Source organism: Sabethes cyaneus, chromosome 2, assembly GCF_943734655.1.
Source record: "Sabethes cyaneus chromosome 2, idSabCyanKW18_F2, whole genome shotgun sequence".
Taxonomy (NCBI): Eukaryota; Metazoa; Arthropoda; class Insecta; order Diptera; family Culicidae; genus Sabethes; species Sabethes cyaneus.
In genome coordinates, this window is record NC_071354.1 from 144,487,656 (window position 1) to 144,509,215 (window position 21,560).

General features: G+C 38.9%; 1 protein-coding gene across 1 annotated transcript; it reads left to right on the forward strand.

Moving 5' to 3' along the window:
* The first annotated feature begins 265 nt into the window (after positions 1 to 265).
* LOC128738465 (cuticle protein 7) lies at positions 266 to 810 on the forward strand. Its single transcript, XM_053833634.1, has 3 exons — positions 266 to 367; positions 436 to 628; positions 704 to 810. Exons 1-3 carry the CDS (start codon positions 266 to 268, stop codon positions 808 to 810), a joined length of 402 nt encoding a protein of 133 aa, XP_053689609.1.
* Positions 811 to 21,560: the final 20,750 nt, after the last annotated feature.

Sequence of the window (21,560 nt, forward strand, 5' to 3'; positions counted from 1 at the left end):
AGACAGCACGAGATCATAAAAAATATTGATGATCTTGTATTGCTTGCCGCGCGTCACTTTACTCATGGAATCATGAGTAATCGCAATGATTTCATCGCACTGCAAACTTTATGATTTCATGGTTTTATTCAAAGAAACGGATTTTATTTTTCCGTGTACTTTTGTGGAATGCTATCTCTCATTTATTTTAGGTAGATCCCGGAGGCTCTTCTTTCATTTTAGTTTATGTTGTCCAGATTATTATTTCCGCTTTTCCATTTTTCAGATGATTATCTTTCGAATCCTCTTGACCAGCATGCTACTCATAATGGAAATTTTATGTGAACATCTCGTGGAATTTGTTTCGAACTACCAAACCAATATGCAGGTGATTTTGATTGATTCTAATTTGAGATTGCTTGGCAGTTTTTGAACAACTTTTTCTCTATATTTCAGATAAACTATTCATTTCGATACTACATTGACCACCCACAGTCAGGCGTTGCGCTTGATCATTGGGAAGATCGTCGAGGGGACTATGTACACGGTGGCTACGGCGTTCTGGATCCGGGAGGATATGTCCGAACCGTGCATTACGAAGTGGACGGTGACAGTGGCTTTCGAACGGTTATAAAAACAAGTGCTCCCGGTAAATTTATAACACGCAATCGAAACCGACACCTGATTGCTTATTGCTTGTGTTTTCATTCATTGTATTTTATAGGCAGTACATCACAGTACAACATCCACAGTGCCAAAAAGTCACAACCTTCGCAACCGCTGTGGTACGCTCAACCGGTTGCGTTCGTGCAAGGTGGCAATAAATCCTAGCACCATCTTTGGGTGCGATAACAGACCTGACTGTTCCAACTCCCTGCCCCGCGCGTGGCATACTACCGATAGAAAGCTTACAACAGCAGTAATAGTAAGGTTCGCTGTGTTTAGGACTTTTTTTCTAAGCTGCACCTCATTTCATCACCCTAGCACCTAACGCCCGAAAGCAGTTGCGCAACGAACTACACTTTCTTCGGAACTCTGGGAACACATGACCCACTAATATCGTTGTACCTTTTTGTGTGTGATTTTTTTCCAGCGCGTGAGCATTTTATACTTTCAATGAGATAAATAAATTTAAGAAAATAAACAGAAAAAGCCCAGACGAGGCGTTAATCGCCAAAGCTATCACGCAATAACCGTTTGTTTGTGCAGATTTATTGTGAATAAATAAAGTAATTTTACTGTCACACAACGAGAAAAGGCAGTCTGTTTTAACGAAAGCGTAGCCCTCTGGTAGACATTTTTGCTGGGTCAGGTTGGAGAATTTATTTCAATGGATCAGCGACTTTGCACAGTATGGCCCCTACGCCCTGCCAGAAGTAAGTCTGATTTGTGCGTAAGCGAGAATGCTCAAACGGTGCAATTTGAACTATTGGCCTATTAAGATAGTTGACTTGAAGTGTTGTTTCCAGTCAAGAGTTAATGCAATGTTACGCAAAACGAAAAAAAAATTGTATCGTCAACTGCAGATTTTGTATCCAAAGGCATCAAAATTGGGTAACCAATATAATTGTCCTGAAGTACTGAAACCGACTACAGATTTAATTGAAAAAAATATTAATATGCTTCTTCGAAGAAACAAGATTAAGTTTTTCGGGACTAGAGACTTCAAATTAACCTAGAAAATGATCATTTCGTCAGACGCATTTTTCTTTCAAAACAACCGGCTGCGTATTTTTTGTTCACCTTTTATTCATAGTTTTCCTCGTTCTGCTATATTTGACTGTAACAGATTGTCTGTGAATCAATCAAACTGTCTGCTGAAAAGCAATTTTTTACAGCGAAAAATGCGTGCGTTTAATCTCTAATGACTATGAGCTCTCAGTTCCAAGTCTCGTCGTACAAACCATATCGACGATAATTGATACACCGTATGCCGACACGTGATTAGCATACTTAGCAGTTGATCCAAATCAGCAAATATTAAATATACTACATGGGCTTTCAGTGAAGCAAAGCGTTTCTAGTCCTGCCAGTAAGATAAACTTCTGAATAAAATGACCGGAGTTTGTACTTATTTGCAGTATTCCTGTACTTTCGACACTTTGTTATGTCATCACAGCGAAAAAATTTAACTACATTGATGTAAAATTCACGATAATTACCTGATCGCCTCTGCAAAATATTACCATTGCTGATATGTCAATGCCAGAATCTGTCTGCTGTTGCATTGATGCCTTTAACAGTAGCAGCTATAATTTAACGGAAATGCCATACTGCAGCAGTACACATACCGCTAGCCTCATCGTCGAAATCCCCCCAGGGGACTCATAAAGCAGAAACTTCATTTCCAGTGGGCGAAGAACTAGGAAAAGTTCAAGGCCACTCGGCAAAAGTAAAACCGACTACCACCGCCGCCAGCGTTCCGCCCGGTGCACGTTATGATCCAGTTTTGATATAATCGGCTTGTTGCTTTAAATGTAGATGCTAGTGATCTTTCGCGTAGTAAAGCTTCACCACTTTGGAAAGCCTCCGAATGCAAAAAAAAAAACAAAACAGAAAATGTTAACCGGTATAGGAAACGCTGAAGTCCGGCGCTGAGTGCTTCAATAAAATAAACAACTCGCGTAGGCACGGTTCAAACTCAGAGCGAGTTCGCCGCTTGAAACCGTCCGCGTTGAAATCTTTCGTGTTATGGGCTAAAATGATTTTCAAATGCGCCTGATGGGTTGAGTCTAGAACCAATCAACTTAAAATCATTGGCGTAACTAGCGCTCATTTCTATGGAGGGCTATAGCCCCGGATTTTTTTTTCCCCCGTTGTATTGGTCGGCCAAGTCAATTTTTCTAGGGGGGGCTAAATCTCTCCTAAGCTAAGCCCCCCCTAGCCCCCCCTAGTTCCGCCAATGCTTAAAATGAATGTATATAGATACCAGTAAACTTTCGTTGAGTAAAGTATCGTTAGTTGGAAAAACCCACCGAATCTAAGATACAAACTAAAAGTTATTCACTATTTGAGACCAATTGAAAGCCAGTACGGCTTTGGGTGTAGAAAAACTTGCAGCTAGGTTCGTCACTTTCCATGGGTTAGCGTTGAAATCTTTCTCGGTACACTACGAAATAATTCACCAATGCGCCTGAGCCGTTGATTTTGGGGGCGAGGGGAATCATTACTAAGCATAACTTTTAGAGCTGTTTTGCATCAAAGACATGAACATTAGTTTTTAGTCGAGAGCATTCGAAAAACTTTTGTCGACATAATTTTTATAATGTGATATACTCAAACAAATACGGTTTTATAAGCGCTGTATTAAAATAGTTCGGATTGCCGTAAAAATATCAAAAGGATTTTATTAAGTTCACATAACATTCCTATTATTTGAATCATAAACGGCACTTTAAATTTATCGTTAGTTTTTTATAATATAACGATGAAAAGATTACAATTTTTTTACAAATTTTCTTTTCGTTGTTCCAATTTTAAGTTTATGTATTTCTATTTGAATGATACGCAACTGCAGAAGACACAGATTAGATTCTTCAATATTACGTCGCGTGAATGCCAAACGACTCACAATACTTTTATTACTATACAGTGACAAACACTACCGAAAGGCGTAAAATCCTTTATTTCGTTCAAAGCATTGTAGATTTCTATACTCCAAAAAGTAGACTATATCTGTTTTTATTTTGTTCGGTCGACTTCGAATTCAGTCGAAGTGCAGCTGTAGGTGTTATTCCTACAGCGAACCTACAAGAAAGCATCAGTAATCAGTAAACAATTTTTATTATAACACACTTCAAACACACTAAATACTTGACTTAGCTAAACTATGGACGATGAATCGGAACATTAGTATCTACCTAGAAAACTTGTGTTTTGGAGTATATAAAATTGATTTTTGTTCTCCATTCGTTTCAAATAAAGAAATTTGCACGTTTGGTCGTGCCTTCACCCAGTTCGAAACTGTTAATTTAAATTACCTTAGCATGCTAAAAGAACCAATTAGGTCTCCTTGGAGTGTTGTTTTATTCCCTTACAACCCTAGTGACGAGCCACGGTAGCAAAAACCGCAAATAAAAACGGGAAAAAATGTTCTACCCCATGGATTGTTTTTAAATCTTTTTTCTTGTACGCCGTAATCTGTCTGTGTCTATGTTCCTTATCTAAAACTACTGAACCGATCGGAGTGAAAATTTGCATGTAGGGGTTTTTGGGGCCAGGGAAGGTTCTTATTTTGGTTAGAGATCTCTCCCCCCAATAAGATGGGGGCTGCGATACTAATCTACACCTTTGAAAATGGATTTCTGTCTGTCAGCCTGTCTGTCAGCAAATGGAACCAAATTTGACATGTGGGTGTTTTTGGAGACAAGAACTTTTTTATATGGTGAATTGAACCCTCTCCCTACTTTAGGAGGGGGGCTCCTATACAAATGAAATACAAATTTCCTCATAACTCGAGAATTAATTAATCAAGTGGAACCATATTTGGCATGTGGGTGTTTTTCGAGGCATGAATTTTTTCTATGATAAATTAGGACCCCTTACCTTTTTAGGAGGGGGGCTCCCATACATTAGAGAAGCAGTGTGGTTTACCGTCAAACATAACCACGCTTTCGGATCAACAGTCGACAGAAACACGTGGTTGCTGTTTGCTTGGTAGTGCCGCGCATGTCGCAAGTAAACCCTAAAAAAGAATCGGGTGCCAGTAAATCCATCGTCCTGTGAAGGCCGATGTTTTGACACATGTAGCGACATACGTTGTCGGATAAGAATTTGATGAATATGACGACAGTCGCAACATTGGTGACTATGGCTGATCCTAGGCTCTATTCCATTACGTCCAAAGTCTCAGTCTATTTCGGAATTCATTATTCAGTTAAAAGCTAAGTCTCATCGTTGTAATTTTGCCGCGTTTTTGCCTGAAGCCTTGCGGTATCAATTTGTCGCCGGAGTCAGAAACGCAAAGTTGCGTACTATCCTTGGTGAATCTGATCTCACCTTTGAGAAAGCCTGCAATAAGGCCCGCAGTTACTAAGTTGTCGAACAGGAGTCGCAAGCAGGTTTTATTTTCGGTTTTTTGCTCAGTAGATGCTCATTTGAGTACAACTCATCAAAGAAACAGAATTCGAAAAAGTAGTGTAAGAGGCAATTGTAGTGTAAATTATTTTCTATTTTTATTATAGCTGAAGAAAGAACAATTTTATCTTTTGTATTTACAGCGCTAAGGGGCTGCCCATACCCCGTTGCACAGAGGAGTATTTGCACCAAAAATCTGGTCAAAATGAGGAAAGTTGAAACTCGTTCAATCCCCTCCGATTAAACCTCGCTGTCTTCCCAGATACCTATCACACAATGTAACGTTAATTTTGAAACCATTTGTCTTGTTTACATCTTGCATAGAGCTGTCAAACTTCGAGTAAAAATGGGCCATATATTTTCGCTCATGTAGGTAAGGATGTTGCCTTTCACATTTCTAAGGCTATATATATCCTATCGACCAGCTGTAAAAGGGCTTTTGAAACTCAAAGATTTTACAATTATTTGTTGATATAGACTTTAGATTTCAATGAATATAATGATGACAAGCGAGCAGTATTTATTATAGCAAATTAGCACAAATATGTTGCTACTTTAATGTGACACTTGTTTATGTTCTCACCTTTTCTCATTACAATCTTTGATGCCATTTGATAGCTTAGAGTCCCAGGAAAAGCGTTGTCAGTGAAATTTTTGCAATTTCATGAAATAAAAACTTTTTACTAAATGATGAAATATTCAATTTCGCAGCATTTTTCATATGATAAATTATACTATCATGAAATTTCAAGCATTTGAAAGATAAATTTTATGTCATTGCGCTTGTGAGACACCAGAGAATGCTCTATAAAGTAATTGAACAAGAAATTTTAGGTATTAAAAGAGAAAATCGCCAAATTTCTTTAATATCTATCAAATTTGCGCATGCGTTGAGACTCTTTTTTACGCAAATCATTCGATAAGCGTGTTATCATTCAAAATGTCTGTTTTGTAAGAAGAATAAGTACATCCTGGATCTGGATTAGGTTTTCCTGTGATAATTTCCGAAGGGTCACCCATCGAAGAGATTCAATGGACCGACAGAGAAGCATGAGCAGGAAAACGAAGACAAGTGATTAAGATCTCACCTCTCTCTCTCTCTCTCTCTCTCTCTCTCTCTCTCTCCTCAACTCTCCACACACCTCTATTTCTCACCTCTATCTCTAATACACACCTGTCTTTCTCACCTCTCTCCCTCTCACCATTCTCCCTCTCACCTTTCTCTCTATCTTACCTCTCTCTCATATATATCTCTCTCTTTATTCACACAATTTCTAAAAAGTTTCCATTCTTCAACTATCAGTAAAACAATGTCAGAAAAGTTGTGCTACACTACTAGGTAGATACAAACATAATTCCATAAAAAATTGCTTCATAAAACTAATGATACTATTTTTCACTCATTACCGCTTGTTTACTGTACTAAAAATGATTAACAATACTTTTGACCAACTTTTCGGCTCAAATACTCCTATGTGCGTTGGTAGCAAAAAGAGCGCTCATTAGGCTATTAACGGAGTAGCAGCCCCATAGCACCGTAAAGACAAAAGTTAAAATTATACTTTCTTCAACAATGTTATAGATAACAATTAACTCTGCAATTGCCCTTTAGACCACTTTTTAGAATACTGTTTCGCTGAGGCACTGTAGTCAAATGAGCATCTACTGAGCAAATAATCGCAAATGAAACCTGGTCGCAAGTGATTTATGGAGCATCGAAAATAGCTAGGGTAAGACTGTCCAGAACGCACCGTGGGGGTAGAATGGCCCATGCTATAATTGCTTAAAAACACGGAAACTATTTGGTAAAATTATGAATGCGCATTTTATTTTGGTGTAAAACACGCTAATTCGTAATTGTGTAGAATGTAAAAGCATCAAACATAGCCACATCCAATAAAATCAAGCGATTATCCGCGATCTCATTCCACATGTAAGAAATCACGGTTTTCTCTTAAGCTTTTACACTAGTCGGTATGCAAATTTCATAATAAATACAGTCTATCTAATTGATATACTGTCATACTCGATGATTCATCACAAAAACGGCATTAACTATGCTTATTTTTCACATATATTGCAAAAAACTTCAAAATACAAAACAGGGGTTGAATGCATCACAGCGAACAGTTATAAAATATCTTTAATTTGCAGTACATCTTTTGTTTCGGATTATTTATTAAAAATGTAGCAATATTATGTATTGTATAGGACTTAGAATTTGCCTTAAACCTAATTTTACATTGTTTAACTTACAATATTTCATCACACATCAGTTGGAGAAAAGTAGATGATTAAATTTTATTGCCTTTTATATGCCTTTTATATAAATTTTATATGTTGAGATATGAACCCATTGTATCCCAGCAAACAAGCGTATGTAACAAACGCTATAATGAACGCTTCCGCAATAGCGGCAGCCTAGTTTTAGGAGTTTATACAACACGTGATTGAATGGTAAATTTTTTGGTTGCGTTTAACGCCTAGCTGGGCAAACCTGGTGCGTTTTGTCCACGGGCTTTAGCGTTCTGCCTCACATAATGATTTTGACCCTTGCCAAAAATCGTCAAAAATAACAAAAAATACTGGTTATTGTTAGGAAATTTCACCAGGAGTAAGTGTAAAAAAGATCCCAAAGTCTTCTAGAAGTTGAAAAACGTGGAACAAACACGCCGTTGCTCTGCAAAATGATGTTTTGCTAAAGCGGTGCCACCTTACCACCTAACCCTACTTTGGGAGAGCAATTGCACCAAAAGTCGTGTAAGTCGTCACCGAGGCAGCCAACGAAGTCTGTGGAAGAGCTTGCAATCCGCAAACGTGTCCAGCCAAGCAGTCGACATGCTATGTATGTGAAAAGTCCGGCCATATTTCTACTATGTGTAATTCATCGGAGATTCACCAGGAGCCTACAACTAGTCAAAGCCGTGTTGCTGAAATGTCAGAAGCTGTGAACAACTGGTGATTAAATCTCAGGTCAAAATTCGTCGAACAACAAGGAAAATGGAGGAATTTAATGGGTGTGAAATTTTCATCCATTAGCATACTTAGGTCAAGTTTGGAGTCTGAGTCCCCTTTCATACTTTCATAAAATTCAAAATCAAACCAAAGTCATGTCAATATCATTTGAGATGTGAAAGTCAAAATCAAGTCGAAGTCCAATCAAAGTCATGTCCATGACACGTCAAAGTCAAGTCAGAGTCGAGTCAAACCAAGTCAAAATTAATTCGAGTCAGAGTGAAATCAAGTCATGTCAAAGTAAAATCAGAATCAAATTCATTTTAGAGTCAAGTCAAGGATGATGCCAAGATTCAAGTCAAAGTCGAACAGTGAATAATAAGAGAAGCAATTAAGAAGTAGAAAAGTCAAAAGTCGACGAAAGAATTCATAAACCTCAAACAGTTTAAAATTAAGTTTTTAAGACGACAGAGGAATAATATTAGCTAGTGTTTTGATTATACAAAAGAAATATTTCTAATAATTATAACTTTTTTTAGACTAATTGTTAAAGCCATTGTCAATTAAAAGTTTCTTTTAAAGCCCGGAGAATGTTATGTAGTGTATGTCAGGGTTCACGTACTGTTGCATTAAGCTACTTCCTGTAAATTGTCATTAAAGCAGTGGTTTATATTACTTACCTAAGTCACAGCAGTAATGCGCTCGCTCACTTTTCGTTCCTGACCACTGGTTGTATACTTTGTATACATATATTAATCTTATATATAAAAATGGATTTCTGTCTGTCTGTGAAAATTTACATGTAGGGGTTTTTGGGGCCTGGGAAGGTTTTTATGATGGTTAGAGACTCCTCCCCCCACTAAGAGGGCCCCCCTCTTAGGAGAGGGGAGAGGGGGCTCCCATTCAAATGAAACACAAATTTCTGCATAACTCGAGAACTAATCACGCAAATGGAACAAAATTTTGCATGTGGATGTTTTTGGAGACAAGAATTTTTTCTATCTTGAATTGAGACCCCTGTCCTTTTTAGAAGGGGAATTATGACCCTCTCCCCTTTAAGAGGGGGGTCCATACAAATGAAATACAAATTTCCTCATAACTCGAGAACGAATCAAGCAAATGGAACCAAATTTGACATGTGAAGGTTTTTGTAGGCAAGCATTTTTTCTATGGTGAATGAGTACCCCTTCCCACTTTAAGAGGGGGGGAGCTCCTATACAAATGAAATACAAATTTCCTCATAACTGCAGAACTAATCAAGCAAATGGAACCAAATTTAGCATGTGGGTGTTTTATAGGCAATTTTTTTTCTATGGTGAATTAAGACCCCTCCCCTCTTTAGGAGGGGAATTATATCCCCTCCCCCTTTAATAGTGGGGAGGCTCCCATACAAATGAAATCCCTCATAACTAGAGAACTAATCAAGTAAATGGAATCAAATTTGGCATGTGAGGGATTTTGGAGGCAGGAGTTTTTATTATGATGGTTTGAGGCCCCTCACCCCTGTGGTAGGGGGAAAAGGACTCTCATACAAATAAAACAGTATTTTTTGCGTAACTCAAAAACTAATCCAACTCGAGAAATTTTAGACTCTTTCATAAAACATTAGTCAATAACAAGACCACCAAAAACTATCAATAGTAACATTAGATGATTCAGGGCAAGACGGTCACAGGCCGCGAGTATTGCCGGCGACCTGCCGTCGGAAGCGCCGGCCACTGCGGGAGGCAGCCCTCCGTAGAGATCACCTCTATCTAGGTTTATTTATTTTCCTAGATCTACTGACCTCTGTAACTTTCCTTCAGTTGGGTCACTCTTGCGAAATGGTACTTTCTACGAAAAGATTTTGCGTGAAATGGTACATCCCGCGTAAGGTTTTTCGCGAAATGGTATTCTGCGAAACTCGTTATGGTCAACCGAGAATTGGTTCATGTTATTCACTCATTGCTCTTGGATTAGAGTGAACTGGTGGTTGATAAACTCCAGTGTCCAGAGAAAGATTCGTTTTGCATGCTGTGGGTGCAATAGATTACCTAATATTGATTAGAGATAGCATATTTGGTTGAATCGTTAATAACGAACACTGGCGAACGTCTGTCATCAATGATGTTTTGAGAAATCTAATTACCAGCAAGGCTTCGGATGGCACATACGATTAACTGTCGAAGCCCGAAGCAGATCGCTCTCATCGATTGGGATCTACCAAACCTTCATGATAATTGCAAACGTGCGTGGAGCAAGTACAGTCATCCCAGTATTATGGGCCACCCAGTATTATGGGCCAGTGTACACTTTACGTTAGTTTTATACGTAACAAATTAATATTTAACTATCGAATATGAGTGCAATAGATAGAAGCAAAATTCTACTGCATGCTTGACAGCAATACACTTGGTTCCAATGCGTTAATTTTCTTAATTTTCGATAGTTGTCACTTGGCTCCAATCGACTGTCGATTTAATGTTATTTTTGTGGTTGTAATAAAAAGTCGGTTGTGAATTATAAACTGAATAGCGGCGTAAATTTGTATGTCTGAGCGTAAAATGGATGGAAATCGGGGGAATAGGTATGTATTCATTGAATTACGGTGAAACCACCTAGAAAAATGCATTTTCCGCTTTAATAGACAAAATGAAACAATGGCCCATAATACTGGGAGCAAAATTAACTTTTCCCAGTGTTATGGGTCATGCATATAGATCAACAGTATTCGCTGTTTTTGACAGTTGGGAGGTTGAAGAAACACCCGAGCGTGTAGTCTTTGTAGGCCCCAGATTTGAAGCGGTGCGCGAGGATATGTCGCTCTAAACGTAGACAACATTGTTGAGAAAATGTGTCTAGATGAGGGCACTTGGAACGTCGTCAATAGATCGATTTCAAGAATTCTGGTTGAGCTGCAGCAAAAATGGAGGGCAGATCAGCAGGTCGGTAATGCCTAGCTTCAAAAGAGGGGTGATAAGCGTATAGAGGACAAGGTGGTCCATTGAACGGACATATCTAGGCCGCATATGACACACAGATCAAAAGCAACGCGATTCTGGGCGCGGTAAAACCCTAGACGGACTCATATGTGTGGGGGATGGGATCTTTCCCAAAATAGTCCCTGTACCTAGATGAACAGTGTTCAGTGTGGAAATGGAAGAAATCCTGCGATGGTGACTGTGCGTGGTGCGCGTTATGTTGGAGGACACTTCCTTATCAGGTCACGTCTCGATAGGTGGAGAAATCCCGCTACGGAGGCCATGTGCGTGCTATTGGAAGGCACTCCTGATTTGGCTCACGTCTCGACGGGTAAAGTTTCTGTGAATGCGGTCGAGATGCTAGCAACACTTTCGCAAAGAAATCCTGCGAAGGTGGCCGTGAAGAGATGGACGTTAAGTTGGGCGCCATCTCAGCATCGGTGCACGTCTCGACAGGTAGCGGAGTAGTACATAGGCACGCCCTCCTCCCGAAGTAATACCTAGCGGTGGTCCCGGGAGGATTTGGGGCCAGCAGCAGTGAGGTTTTTAGTGGGTTAGAGTCCCACACCGTGCCACGTGATGCAGTGCATCATCAGTGTGCCAGGCATTGAGCTTTTCCTCACGGTAAAAACACACATACATACACACACACGGTTTTCTCGAAATAAAACCATTTTTTTTACTGACTCATAATACTGGGAATATTGACCCATAATTCTGACCAGGTTTAAAAGTGGCTCATAATACTGGGAATGGAATATGCTTACATTTTGTTGTTCTGCAAAAAAGGGTGTGAATTTGGAACAAATTTACCTACTGAACAACAAATTATGATATATATTAACCAATTAGATTATAAATAAACTGTTAATTATTTAAATCTGCGTTTCTACCAATAATTTTGTAGCATCATCATGTTTAACTGGCCCATAATACTGGGATGACTGTAGTATTGAAACTCTCTTGAGAGATTGTTTTACGAATCTGTCCCGACTGTCTTAACGCCGCATCGTGCAGCGCATCCTTCCTTCGTCACTAATTCCAGTCATCTCCTATCTACTGTGCCATAGTTGTAACGCCGCACTGATCTAGCCGCAAATTTCCAAGTTGTGCTGGGTTACTGCCCAGTCAGCATTTTCTTATGTGTTAAGTGTTACGTACTGATATGTGCTCAACAAAATCGTATTTGACACGCAAAAGCCGCACTGCGGAATAATTTTGTGCGATACACTTATATAGGTTTTTCAATACGTTAAGATCAGATTAAGCACGACCAGCTGGATGCAGTTATACGACTTTGTGCTGAAAATCGTATGCTTGTCAGTTGCTTGCATTGTAAAGGATAGAATATCAACTTGTGCGCGCTTTATTGGGCTTTATTTACGAATCCGAATTTGTTAAGAGATATTTACGATAATTTTCGTACATTGATATACGAGTTGGTGCTGGCCGGGTGTATGCTTGTCGCATGCGCACTTTGTCATGAACGTAAAGTTCAGCAAGAATTTCTGCTCGCTTATTTCGCTGGCAGAGGTTGGTCTACACGCTTAAAAAATTTAACTCACGAATGAATGAGATTAACACAGATATGAGTGAATTTCAACTCAAAAATGAGTAAAAACCTACTCACTTTAACAAAAAGTGGAACAGCCCAAAAATATGAGTAATTTGGCAATTTCTCAATTCTGAGTAGTTTAGACCGACCTCAAAACTGAGTTAAATTTACTCGTAATTTGTGTAAGTTCTGGGTGAAATGGCACTCATTTTTGAGCAAATATTGCTCATTAATAACCTTCTGCGATGAACTCATAAAAGGAGTAAGAGTTACTCAAAATAGTGTGTAAAATATACGCATGTTTTGATCTGTTCCACTTTTTGCGAAAGTGGGTTGAATTTTTTAAGCGTGTACTTTTGTCAACACTGACAACACAAATAGTTTTAAATGTCACTTTCCGATAGCGTCATGCTCGTCATGCTCGTGTAATCCTGCATTAAGCATAAAGTAATGCATTTACATCTCGCTGTTGTGAAATATCCTATGACCATTGTGGGACTCGGGAGTTCTATATAACCAAACTATAACCTTATGGTTGAACAACACATACTCCATTCAATAAATTGTAGTGTGCTCTCCTCTGTAGTCTACAAAATTATCCTTTTCCGAAATTTCTTAAAAGACCAGTTTTCAGAAAAATATTTCCATGGAGGTATCATTTTAGTTTCATTATAACTGAAAGACACGGAAACAGTCGGTTATAGAGAGTAAGTGCATTAGGAAAGATAGCACTATGCGTCGCTGATCATCGAAGTCAAGGAACTTCGTCCGCTGTCTGCTGCCCAAGCCTGAATAGACAGCCGATTTCCCATCGGAAGCGGCGGCATGTTGTAAACGATTGTCTGATCTACTCGATAACATGATTAACTTAATCATAAAAGCTACACGATGGCTGAAAGGCCGATAGTAGTAAAGTATTTTACGAAATTTGCCGGTAAATTAAACATCGAGCGAGAAAGAAACTTCAGACCAATAATATTTCTCATTTTTTCACAAAAATCGCATCACAAGAAATATTTTTTTGTTTGCTACGAATATTTCGAGATAATTTTTCTTAATCATTGACTACGTATTTCATATGTAATCTCTTCAACTAACCATTGACCGAAAAAATTAGGTCGAACCGTCTACTGAGAGTTATTATTTTTAACGAAAACTGACAAAGGTAGAAATAATTTCTTTATGAAATAAATTGAGCAAGAATCTCGGTCAACATAAGATAAAACCAAAATTTTAATCTTTTTCACACGTGGCGCCAGTAATAAAAATTATCACACATATTTAGACAACTAGTCACCAAGTCAGTTACCAAATAAAAATTACTGTTGGTTAAAATATATTGCTTTAGATTACTTTATATTAAGAATTACTCTTTATTCTTCAGTCAATAAAAAAATTATAACAGAATCAAAACTAAATGAAAGTTTGTTATGAAAGTTGTCTCATTAATATTCAAAATAATTAAATTAATAACACAGGTTTTTATTTTTTAATATTTCTCGAATATTACGACGTATACGTTACGGAAACTCTTGATTAGATTTTTAACCCTGTTAGGATGCTTGTTGGCATCATGCCGCATGATATGAACAGTTAAATCATTATACTTGGCCTGAGGAAAGAAGTCGGGTAAACTCTACATAATAAATTCTACAAGAAATAGAAACAGAAACACCGATACATATTTCGCTAGCTAGGTGCAGTACAACTTTAATATTTTTCGTTTTACTTGTTTCCGAAATCATCACAAACAAATCAATCATCTTCTGAAAATTGAAAGAAAATTTCATTGCAAGGTAAAAATCGAATCAAATTGTAATCGTTTGTTAACATAAAAAATCCATTATGAGTTGAAGACTTGAACACTCAACGGCTGTCATCTTTGGCAAACGGCGTGCCTCTGAACCGTCTAATCGAGGCTAGATTGAGAAAGCTTCCACAACCAGCAGCGCTGAGGCTGGCTGGCTCACCCCCGCCTTTCAAAGCAACGAGCTGCAGTTTAATCCAATTTGCGGAAATAATTGAAACATCGTGCATGCCCCTTTACTGCCATTGCTCTTTGCAGCTCGTTCGTTCGCATAGGTTAGTTTGCATGGGCCAGCATGAGAGTGACCCACATTCGGGCGCCTCCTCCGCCTCTCGCGGCTTGAGTGTCGTGCATCGAAACGCCTAATGGGTAATGAATGCTGTAGATGAGGTGGAGCGGTTGCTGTGAGCTGAAAGTGCGCCGGTATATTACATCAAACTCACTTTTGCGGCTGCTGCTGCTGCTAGTGTGCAACTACCGACTCGATATGTTGGAAGAGTGAACGAACGAGAGTAAGATTGGAACAAATTACGGTGAACTTGAAAAATATGTTTCTTTTTTGCCTCTGTTATGCGGTACTGGCTGACATACCGCGGGGCCAGTCGTCTAACCGTTTGAAATTCTTCGTTTCGCTACTGGAGGACGGCTACAGAGTTGGTTTTTTTCCTCTTTTTTTTTGCTTCAATCGTTAACTATTTTCTTTATTGGGCTATTGGGTTTCCAGTTCGAAGTGAGAGCTATTTAAATGTGACGAGGCGAATATCAAGTGGGCTTTAAAAACAGCCGTCACAGTTATGTCTTGCTGATGGTTGCAAACATGACGCTCTGAAATACAAACTGCAGGAAAAAAAAACAGACATAACACCAGAAAGTGCAAGTGAAGATGCAGTAAGATGAAAGTAAATCAGCCTTATGCAACTGGTATGGCGGGACTGGTTTGCGTTGGACACGTTCGCAGCCAGAAGCGATGTAAATACAATTAATTGGACTTTGTGCCTATCTCCCGGTCACTTGCATCGTATATTTGAGCGTGATGTGAAAAATGTTAAAAGAATGAGTATGACATGTTACAAATTGTATTATAGAAAGGAAAAATAGGGTTTCCTTAAATACTACAAAATAGAATATAAAAACTGAGCTACGTCAAGGTCACATGTGGACTATTTTGGTGGTGATTAAAAAGGGAAACAAAAATGATATTGCCTATTATCACGGGATTACGCCGCGCTGCGCTGGCTCGTAATTAGATGATATCTTTATCGGTGCTCGTTGCACTAGTACTTGGAGTAGTACAAATCTGGTGGAGTTCAACTTATTTTGTTTACAACATATGGAAGATGGAACACACGTCGGTACGGTGTATATCGACATCAAAGCTGCGTTCGATTGCGTTGACCACACTCTGCTGTTTTAGTCCGGTGTAATGGTTGTAATCCTTCCTTCAAAACCGGGGAACGCTGAGTTTGGCGACTTCAGGAGTACTTCAGGCGTTCTTCAGGGCAGCAACGTCAGAACCTTGTTATTTTCGCTGTATTATCACCGATGTCTGCATAATGCTTCCTCCAGAATGCAGAATCGTGTACGCTGATGACCCTAAAAATTTACCTCAGTTTTTTCGCCTCAGTACCTCAGTTGTTGATTGAATTAAATAACAAAAGCTGTAATTGAACGAAAGAAAGCTGCAATTCAATACGGTTATGCCATTAACAGCCAGAATATTGAACGCGCAGCGGTCGTCAAGGATCTTGGTGTTTTACTGGATACCGAACTTACATTCCAGGACACCTACAGCAGCATTCATTCCAAAGTAAACAAAGACCTTGTATTCATAACACGCACAAACGCCGATCCGTTCAGATCATGATGTCCCTTAAGCTGGAAGTACAAAGTTAGCAGAACATTAGCTGAACCATTCAGTTAATTGATGCTCAATTAATGCGAATTAATGCTCCAAACGGCAAATTTAATGCTCCATTGTTTCATAGGAAAAAACAATATACTGCTTGCTTAAGATTAAGCTAGCAGTGAAATGTCGGAAATGGCACTTCCGGTGCAGATAGAGCTACCCAAGTATCAAAATAATTTAATGCTCATTTAATGCTCTAAGAAAATCATAGTTTTGGTAACTTTGGTGGGCATTTTCCATGAAAAATTTAAAGAAAAAGAAAATGCACTGCTAGCTTAAGATTAAGCCCGGATTGAAGCAACACGAGGGCCCTACGGTCTTTTGGCACTATTCAAAGGATATTCTTGAGTGGTACGAAGCCAACGGAGTTACTTTCGTACCCAAGGACATGAACCCACCCAACTCACCGAAACTAAGGCCCAATGAAAAATACTGGCCTATTATGAAGTAGGCACTACAGAAGCACCCTAAGGAGGTAAAATTTGAGGAAGACATGAAGAAAAAGGTGGGTTTCCGTACAGAAGAAGCTGCAGCGAGATGTTGCACGAAACTTTTTGAGTGGAGTTAAGCGTAAGAAGCGAGCATACGGTTATGGTATTGCAGTTGAATGAAATAAAAAGCCAAAAGCTTACTAATGGGTTATGTTTTATCGTCGGAAAGTTTGAAAAGGATCGGTCAATTAGGTAATTTTCTACAGCGTTTTTTCCGTAATGCAATTTGATGTGGGACACCCATTAGCTGCAAGAAAAACCCGATTTGCCTGAACCCGAATTCACCTATTGGTGAAAGGAACCTTTGTTATACCATCTCATTTGTCATTTGAGTTAGAATTCGACACGCCTTCGGAGCTCAACTTTTTGATAACACTATGATAGTAATCATCAATACATATGTATGTCTATGTAATATTCTGATAAATTTGTATAGTATAATTTGTTATTTTGAGTTAATAGCAGGGTGACATTCCGGGGTTGGGTTTAAATGAGCAACTGTCCGTTTCCTGGATGTATTCGGAACGTTCCTAGAATGTGTCCAGCTGTGGCCAATGTAACCCTGGGCACTTTATATGTCGACAAATGAGCTACTTTTGCAATTTTGACTACTTAAAGATGTCATATGTTGTACTTTAGCTGAATACAGAAGCTGATCCCCGATCCGGAACATTCTCGGACGTGTTGTTCCGGAATATCTTCGGAACCGTACATCCGATCCAAATTCTGTTCAATAGAATTCTTCTAGGTCACAAAACTCTGCATTTGTTAGTTATTCAGTCAAATCGGTCCAGGCATTTTCCAAAAGCAGATGTTTATTGTTATATTTTCACTACTGAGACTGTAATGCGTTTATTTGTAACTTCTTGTAACTGTTATCCTGGATTTCAAATAATCGCTGTCGTATCGCCCTCTCTGCAAATTGAGAAAAAAGCTAACGTCCACAATCTGGTATCTATTTTCCAGAGTATCCATATCCAGCAGACAGCACAAATCTTTATATTCCGGAAGATTTCCTCTCCATCCCAAATTTCTCACGGCAAATTTAACGAATTTTTTCTGTACCGCTTCCAATTTGTTCATGTATGTTGCATACATTGGCCTGCACACCACACTTGCGAATTCTAATTTTGATCGTACCAGGCTCACATATATAGATTTGATCGTATACGGGTCATCCAGTTCTGTTGCGAATCGTCTTACTACAGCAAATAGTGCAAGACACTCGGAAACCAGCGTATTCACGTGATCGTTGAAAGTCAACCCTGCGTCTAGATTGACTCCTAAGTCCTTAATCCTGCTCACTCGTTTGATGGTTTTTCCATCCAAGCTGTAGTCGAATATTAACGGATTTGAGCAGCGTGTAAACGTTATGGTAGCACATTTTTCGTTGTTGATTTGCAACTTGCATGCTGAACAGAAACGCCCAAAAGTTTGCACATCTCTTTGAAGCTTTAAGTAATCTTCCTGCTTTTTCACTGGATAAAAGAGCTTCACATCATCAGCGTAAATTAATACGAGGGCATTGTCAATTGGGGTAGGCAGTTCATTCATCAGTAGGATGAACAGAAGTGGTCCCAAATGACTGCCTTGCGGAACTCCTGATGTTACATTGTAAAGTTCTGAATTTGCACCATCTACAGTAACGTATTGCTTTCTTCCGGTCAAATATCCATGAATCCATGTTATGGTTATCAAGGAGCCACCAATACCGGCACGTGCCGCGGCACGCAACACCTCTAGAATTCCAACAACGTCGAAGGCTTTCGTCATATCTGTGTACACATAATCAACTTGATACCCCATTTTCATCCATTCTATGACACGCGTTGTGAACTCACACAAGTTTGTTACCACTGACCGGCGCTTGAAGAATCCATGCTGTACTGATGATATCCAATTTTCAACTGCTGAATATAACTTGTTATAAACTAGCGCTTCAAACACCTTCGGGATTGCGGATAATATAGCTACTCCTCTATAATTTTCTGCTTTTATTTTGGACCCCTTTTTATGAATTGGTTTTAGCCGTGAGATTTTCCACGAGTTAGGAAAGTATCCAATCCCTAGAGAAGCACTGAAAATTCTGGTCAACGGATTAGCCAACGAATCGCAGCAGGTCTTTAATAGCTTGTTTGAAATTTCATCCGGCCCAGGTGCTTTAGTTGCATCAAGTGCATACAAGCCACGCGCGATTTCCTCTTCGGAGAACGTTATAGATTCCATCGTCGGATTTTCCTGGTTGGGACAACTCTCATTACTACTCTCTTCCAGGTATATTGACCTGAAAAAGTTGGCAAAAATTTGAGCTGCGCTTTGTGGGCTCGATGAAGTTGTCCCTGCATGGCTGATCCGAATCGGTTTGCTCCTGCTCTTCCTTTTACCGTTGACAAATTTCCAAAAGCTCTTCGGATCACTTTTTATATTATTTTGAACCTTTGATACGTACGCAGTATATAATCGGCGGTGTTCTTGTTAAAAAATCGCGTGTAGTCGCTTATATTCGTTTTGGTCGCAATCAAGATGGTCTCTTTTAAATCGGTTATACGCTTTCTTTTTTGCTTTTTGCAGACGTATCAGAGCTGTATCAAACCATTCTGGATACTTACTTTTTGTCCCGCACCGTGATAATGTTATAGGAGCATGTCGACTACAAATTACAAAGAACGGATAGTAAAACTTTAATACCATATTATCTATATTATCTATAGTTTCATATTTTTTTCAAAATTTTGGAAACAAACATAACATTACTGTTTGAAATATTGAAAGCATGAACAATTTAAAGATGATTCCCAGGCTCATCTCAAAAGTGGTGAAAATCACATGGGACTGTTATGCATTTATAGGCAGTAATGGTAGTTATCATCAACACATATGCATGCATATGTAATATACTGACAGATTTGTAGAATACTTGAAAGCAATCAAAAAATCGTGTGCAAAGTTCTTGAGCAGGATCGATATTTAAGGGGGACCCTCACTGCAAAGTCGAAAAACTTGTTTGTTTTGCATTTTCAGAAGACTTTTATCTTTAGAAATGTTGAGCCCATAGTATTTTTCGGTACGTGGTCTCGTTGAGAATTTACAGTAAAACTGTTGGATCACTTGAAGGGAAGTGCAGTGCTGTACAATAGTTTAAACGTGCTCTCCTCGAAATCATATGTTTTCAGCGACTGTGCGTGTATCGCAGTATCTTGAAGGATCGATTTGGGTGAATTTTTTTTTGACGTGTAAAATTTACTTATCTAAATTGTGACGTAACCGCTTTTCGATATCTCAACTTTTTAATTTTCGCTGCATTTAAAAAAAACGTTACACTTCGCAACCAGTAAGAGATAGATAGTCTAGACTATGTACAGCAAAGTTGCTTATTTTACTGTGTTCTATAACTTTTGTGGAGACACTGTACTTTTTTGGACGCATTTAAAAAAACACAAGAAATTGTATCACCCCAATAGGTAGATTTACGGTCACCCTAATAGTGTAAAAAGTTGCGCCAGATTTTTAAAATAAACTGATCCAAAGACACACCACCTGGAACATTAAGCATTTTTACGCTAGAGCACGTGATGTTTTTTTCTATTTGGTTCATATCAGTAAAGTTTGCTTTAATAATTTCATCAATGTTTTTCAAATAACTTTTGACTGGTAAGGCCAGTTCTAATAAGATTTAGCAGATATGTTCACAGCGTTAAGGCCTCCTGTTTGATTTAAAAATAATTGAAATCTGATTAATGGTCTGGTTAAAATCGTTATAAATAATTGTAACTTTTATTATGTTGTACACGACTGCTCATAACTTTCAAATTAAACATCCAATCAAAAAACAAATCAATAGTGATCTATGAGGCTATATTACCTACCAAATGAGACTAATAGCGCATAAATCGGTTTGGCCATCTCTGAGAAACGTTCGACTAATTGACACCTTGAAAAAGCACATTTTTAAGCATAACTTTTGAACCGCTTGATTGTTTGCGATAAAACTCTTCCAAAAAATTTGCAGTAGTAAGAGCATTCATTTGATTTTAAAATGGTTGAAATCGGTTGAGTGGTTCCGGAGAAAATCATGTCACGTAATTTTTACGTTTTTACTTATTACTTTTAAACAAAATGGCGTAACGCAAAACCATCCAAAAGTGATCTACAAGGTGATAGCACCTTTCAAATAAGCGTAATAGCAAATTAATCGGTTCAGCCATCTCCGAGAAACAGACGACTAAAGTCAAGCGTCACGTACACACACACACACACACACACACACACACACACACACACACACACACACACACACACACACACACACACACACACACACACACACACACACACACACACACACACACACACACACACACACACACACACACACACACACACACACACACACACACACACACACACACACACACACACACACACACACACACACACACACACACACACACACACACACACACACACACACACACACACACACACACACACACACACACACACACACACACACACACACACACACACACACACACACACACACACACACACACACACACACACACACACACACACACACACACACACACACACACACACACACACACACACACACACACACACACACACACACACAGACATTGCTCAATTCGTCGATTCGTCGGCAGTTGATTTCAGTAGTCCAGTTGAGCAGTTGAATCGAGTAGTCTAGTCAATCAGTTGAATCGCACAGTTTAGTCAAGCAGTCTAGTTGAGCAGTCAGGTTGAGTAGTAAAGTCGAGTAGTGAAATCGAGCAGTATAGTCGAGCGACTTGACTCGTACAGTTGAGTC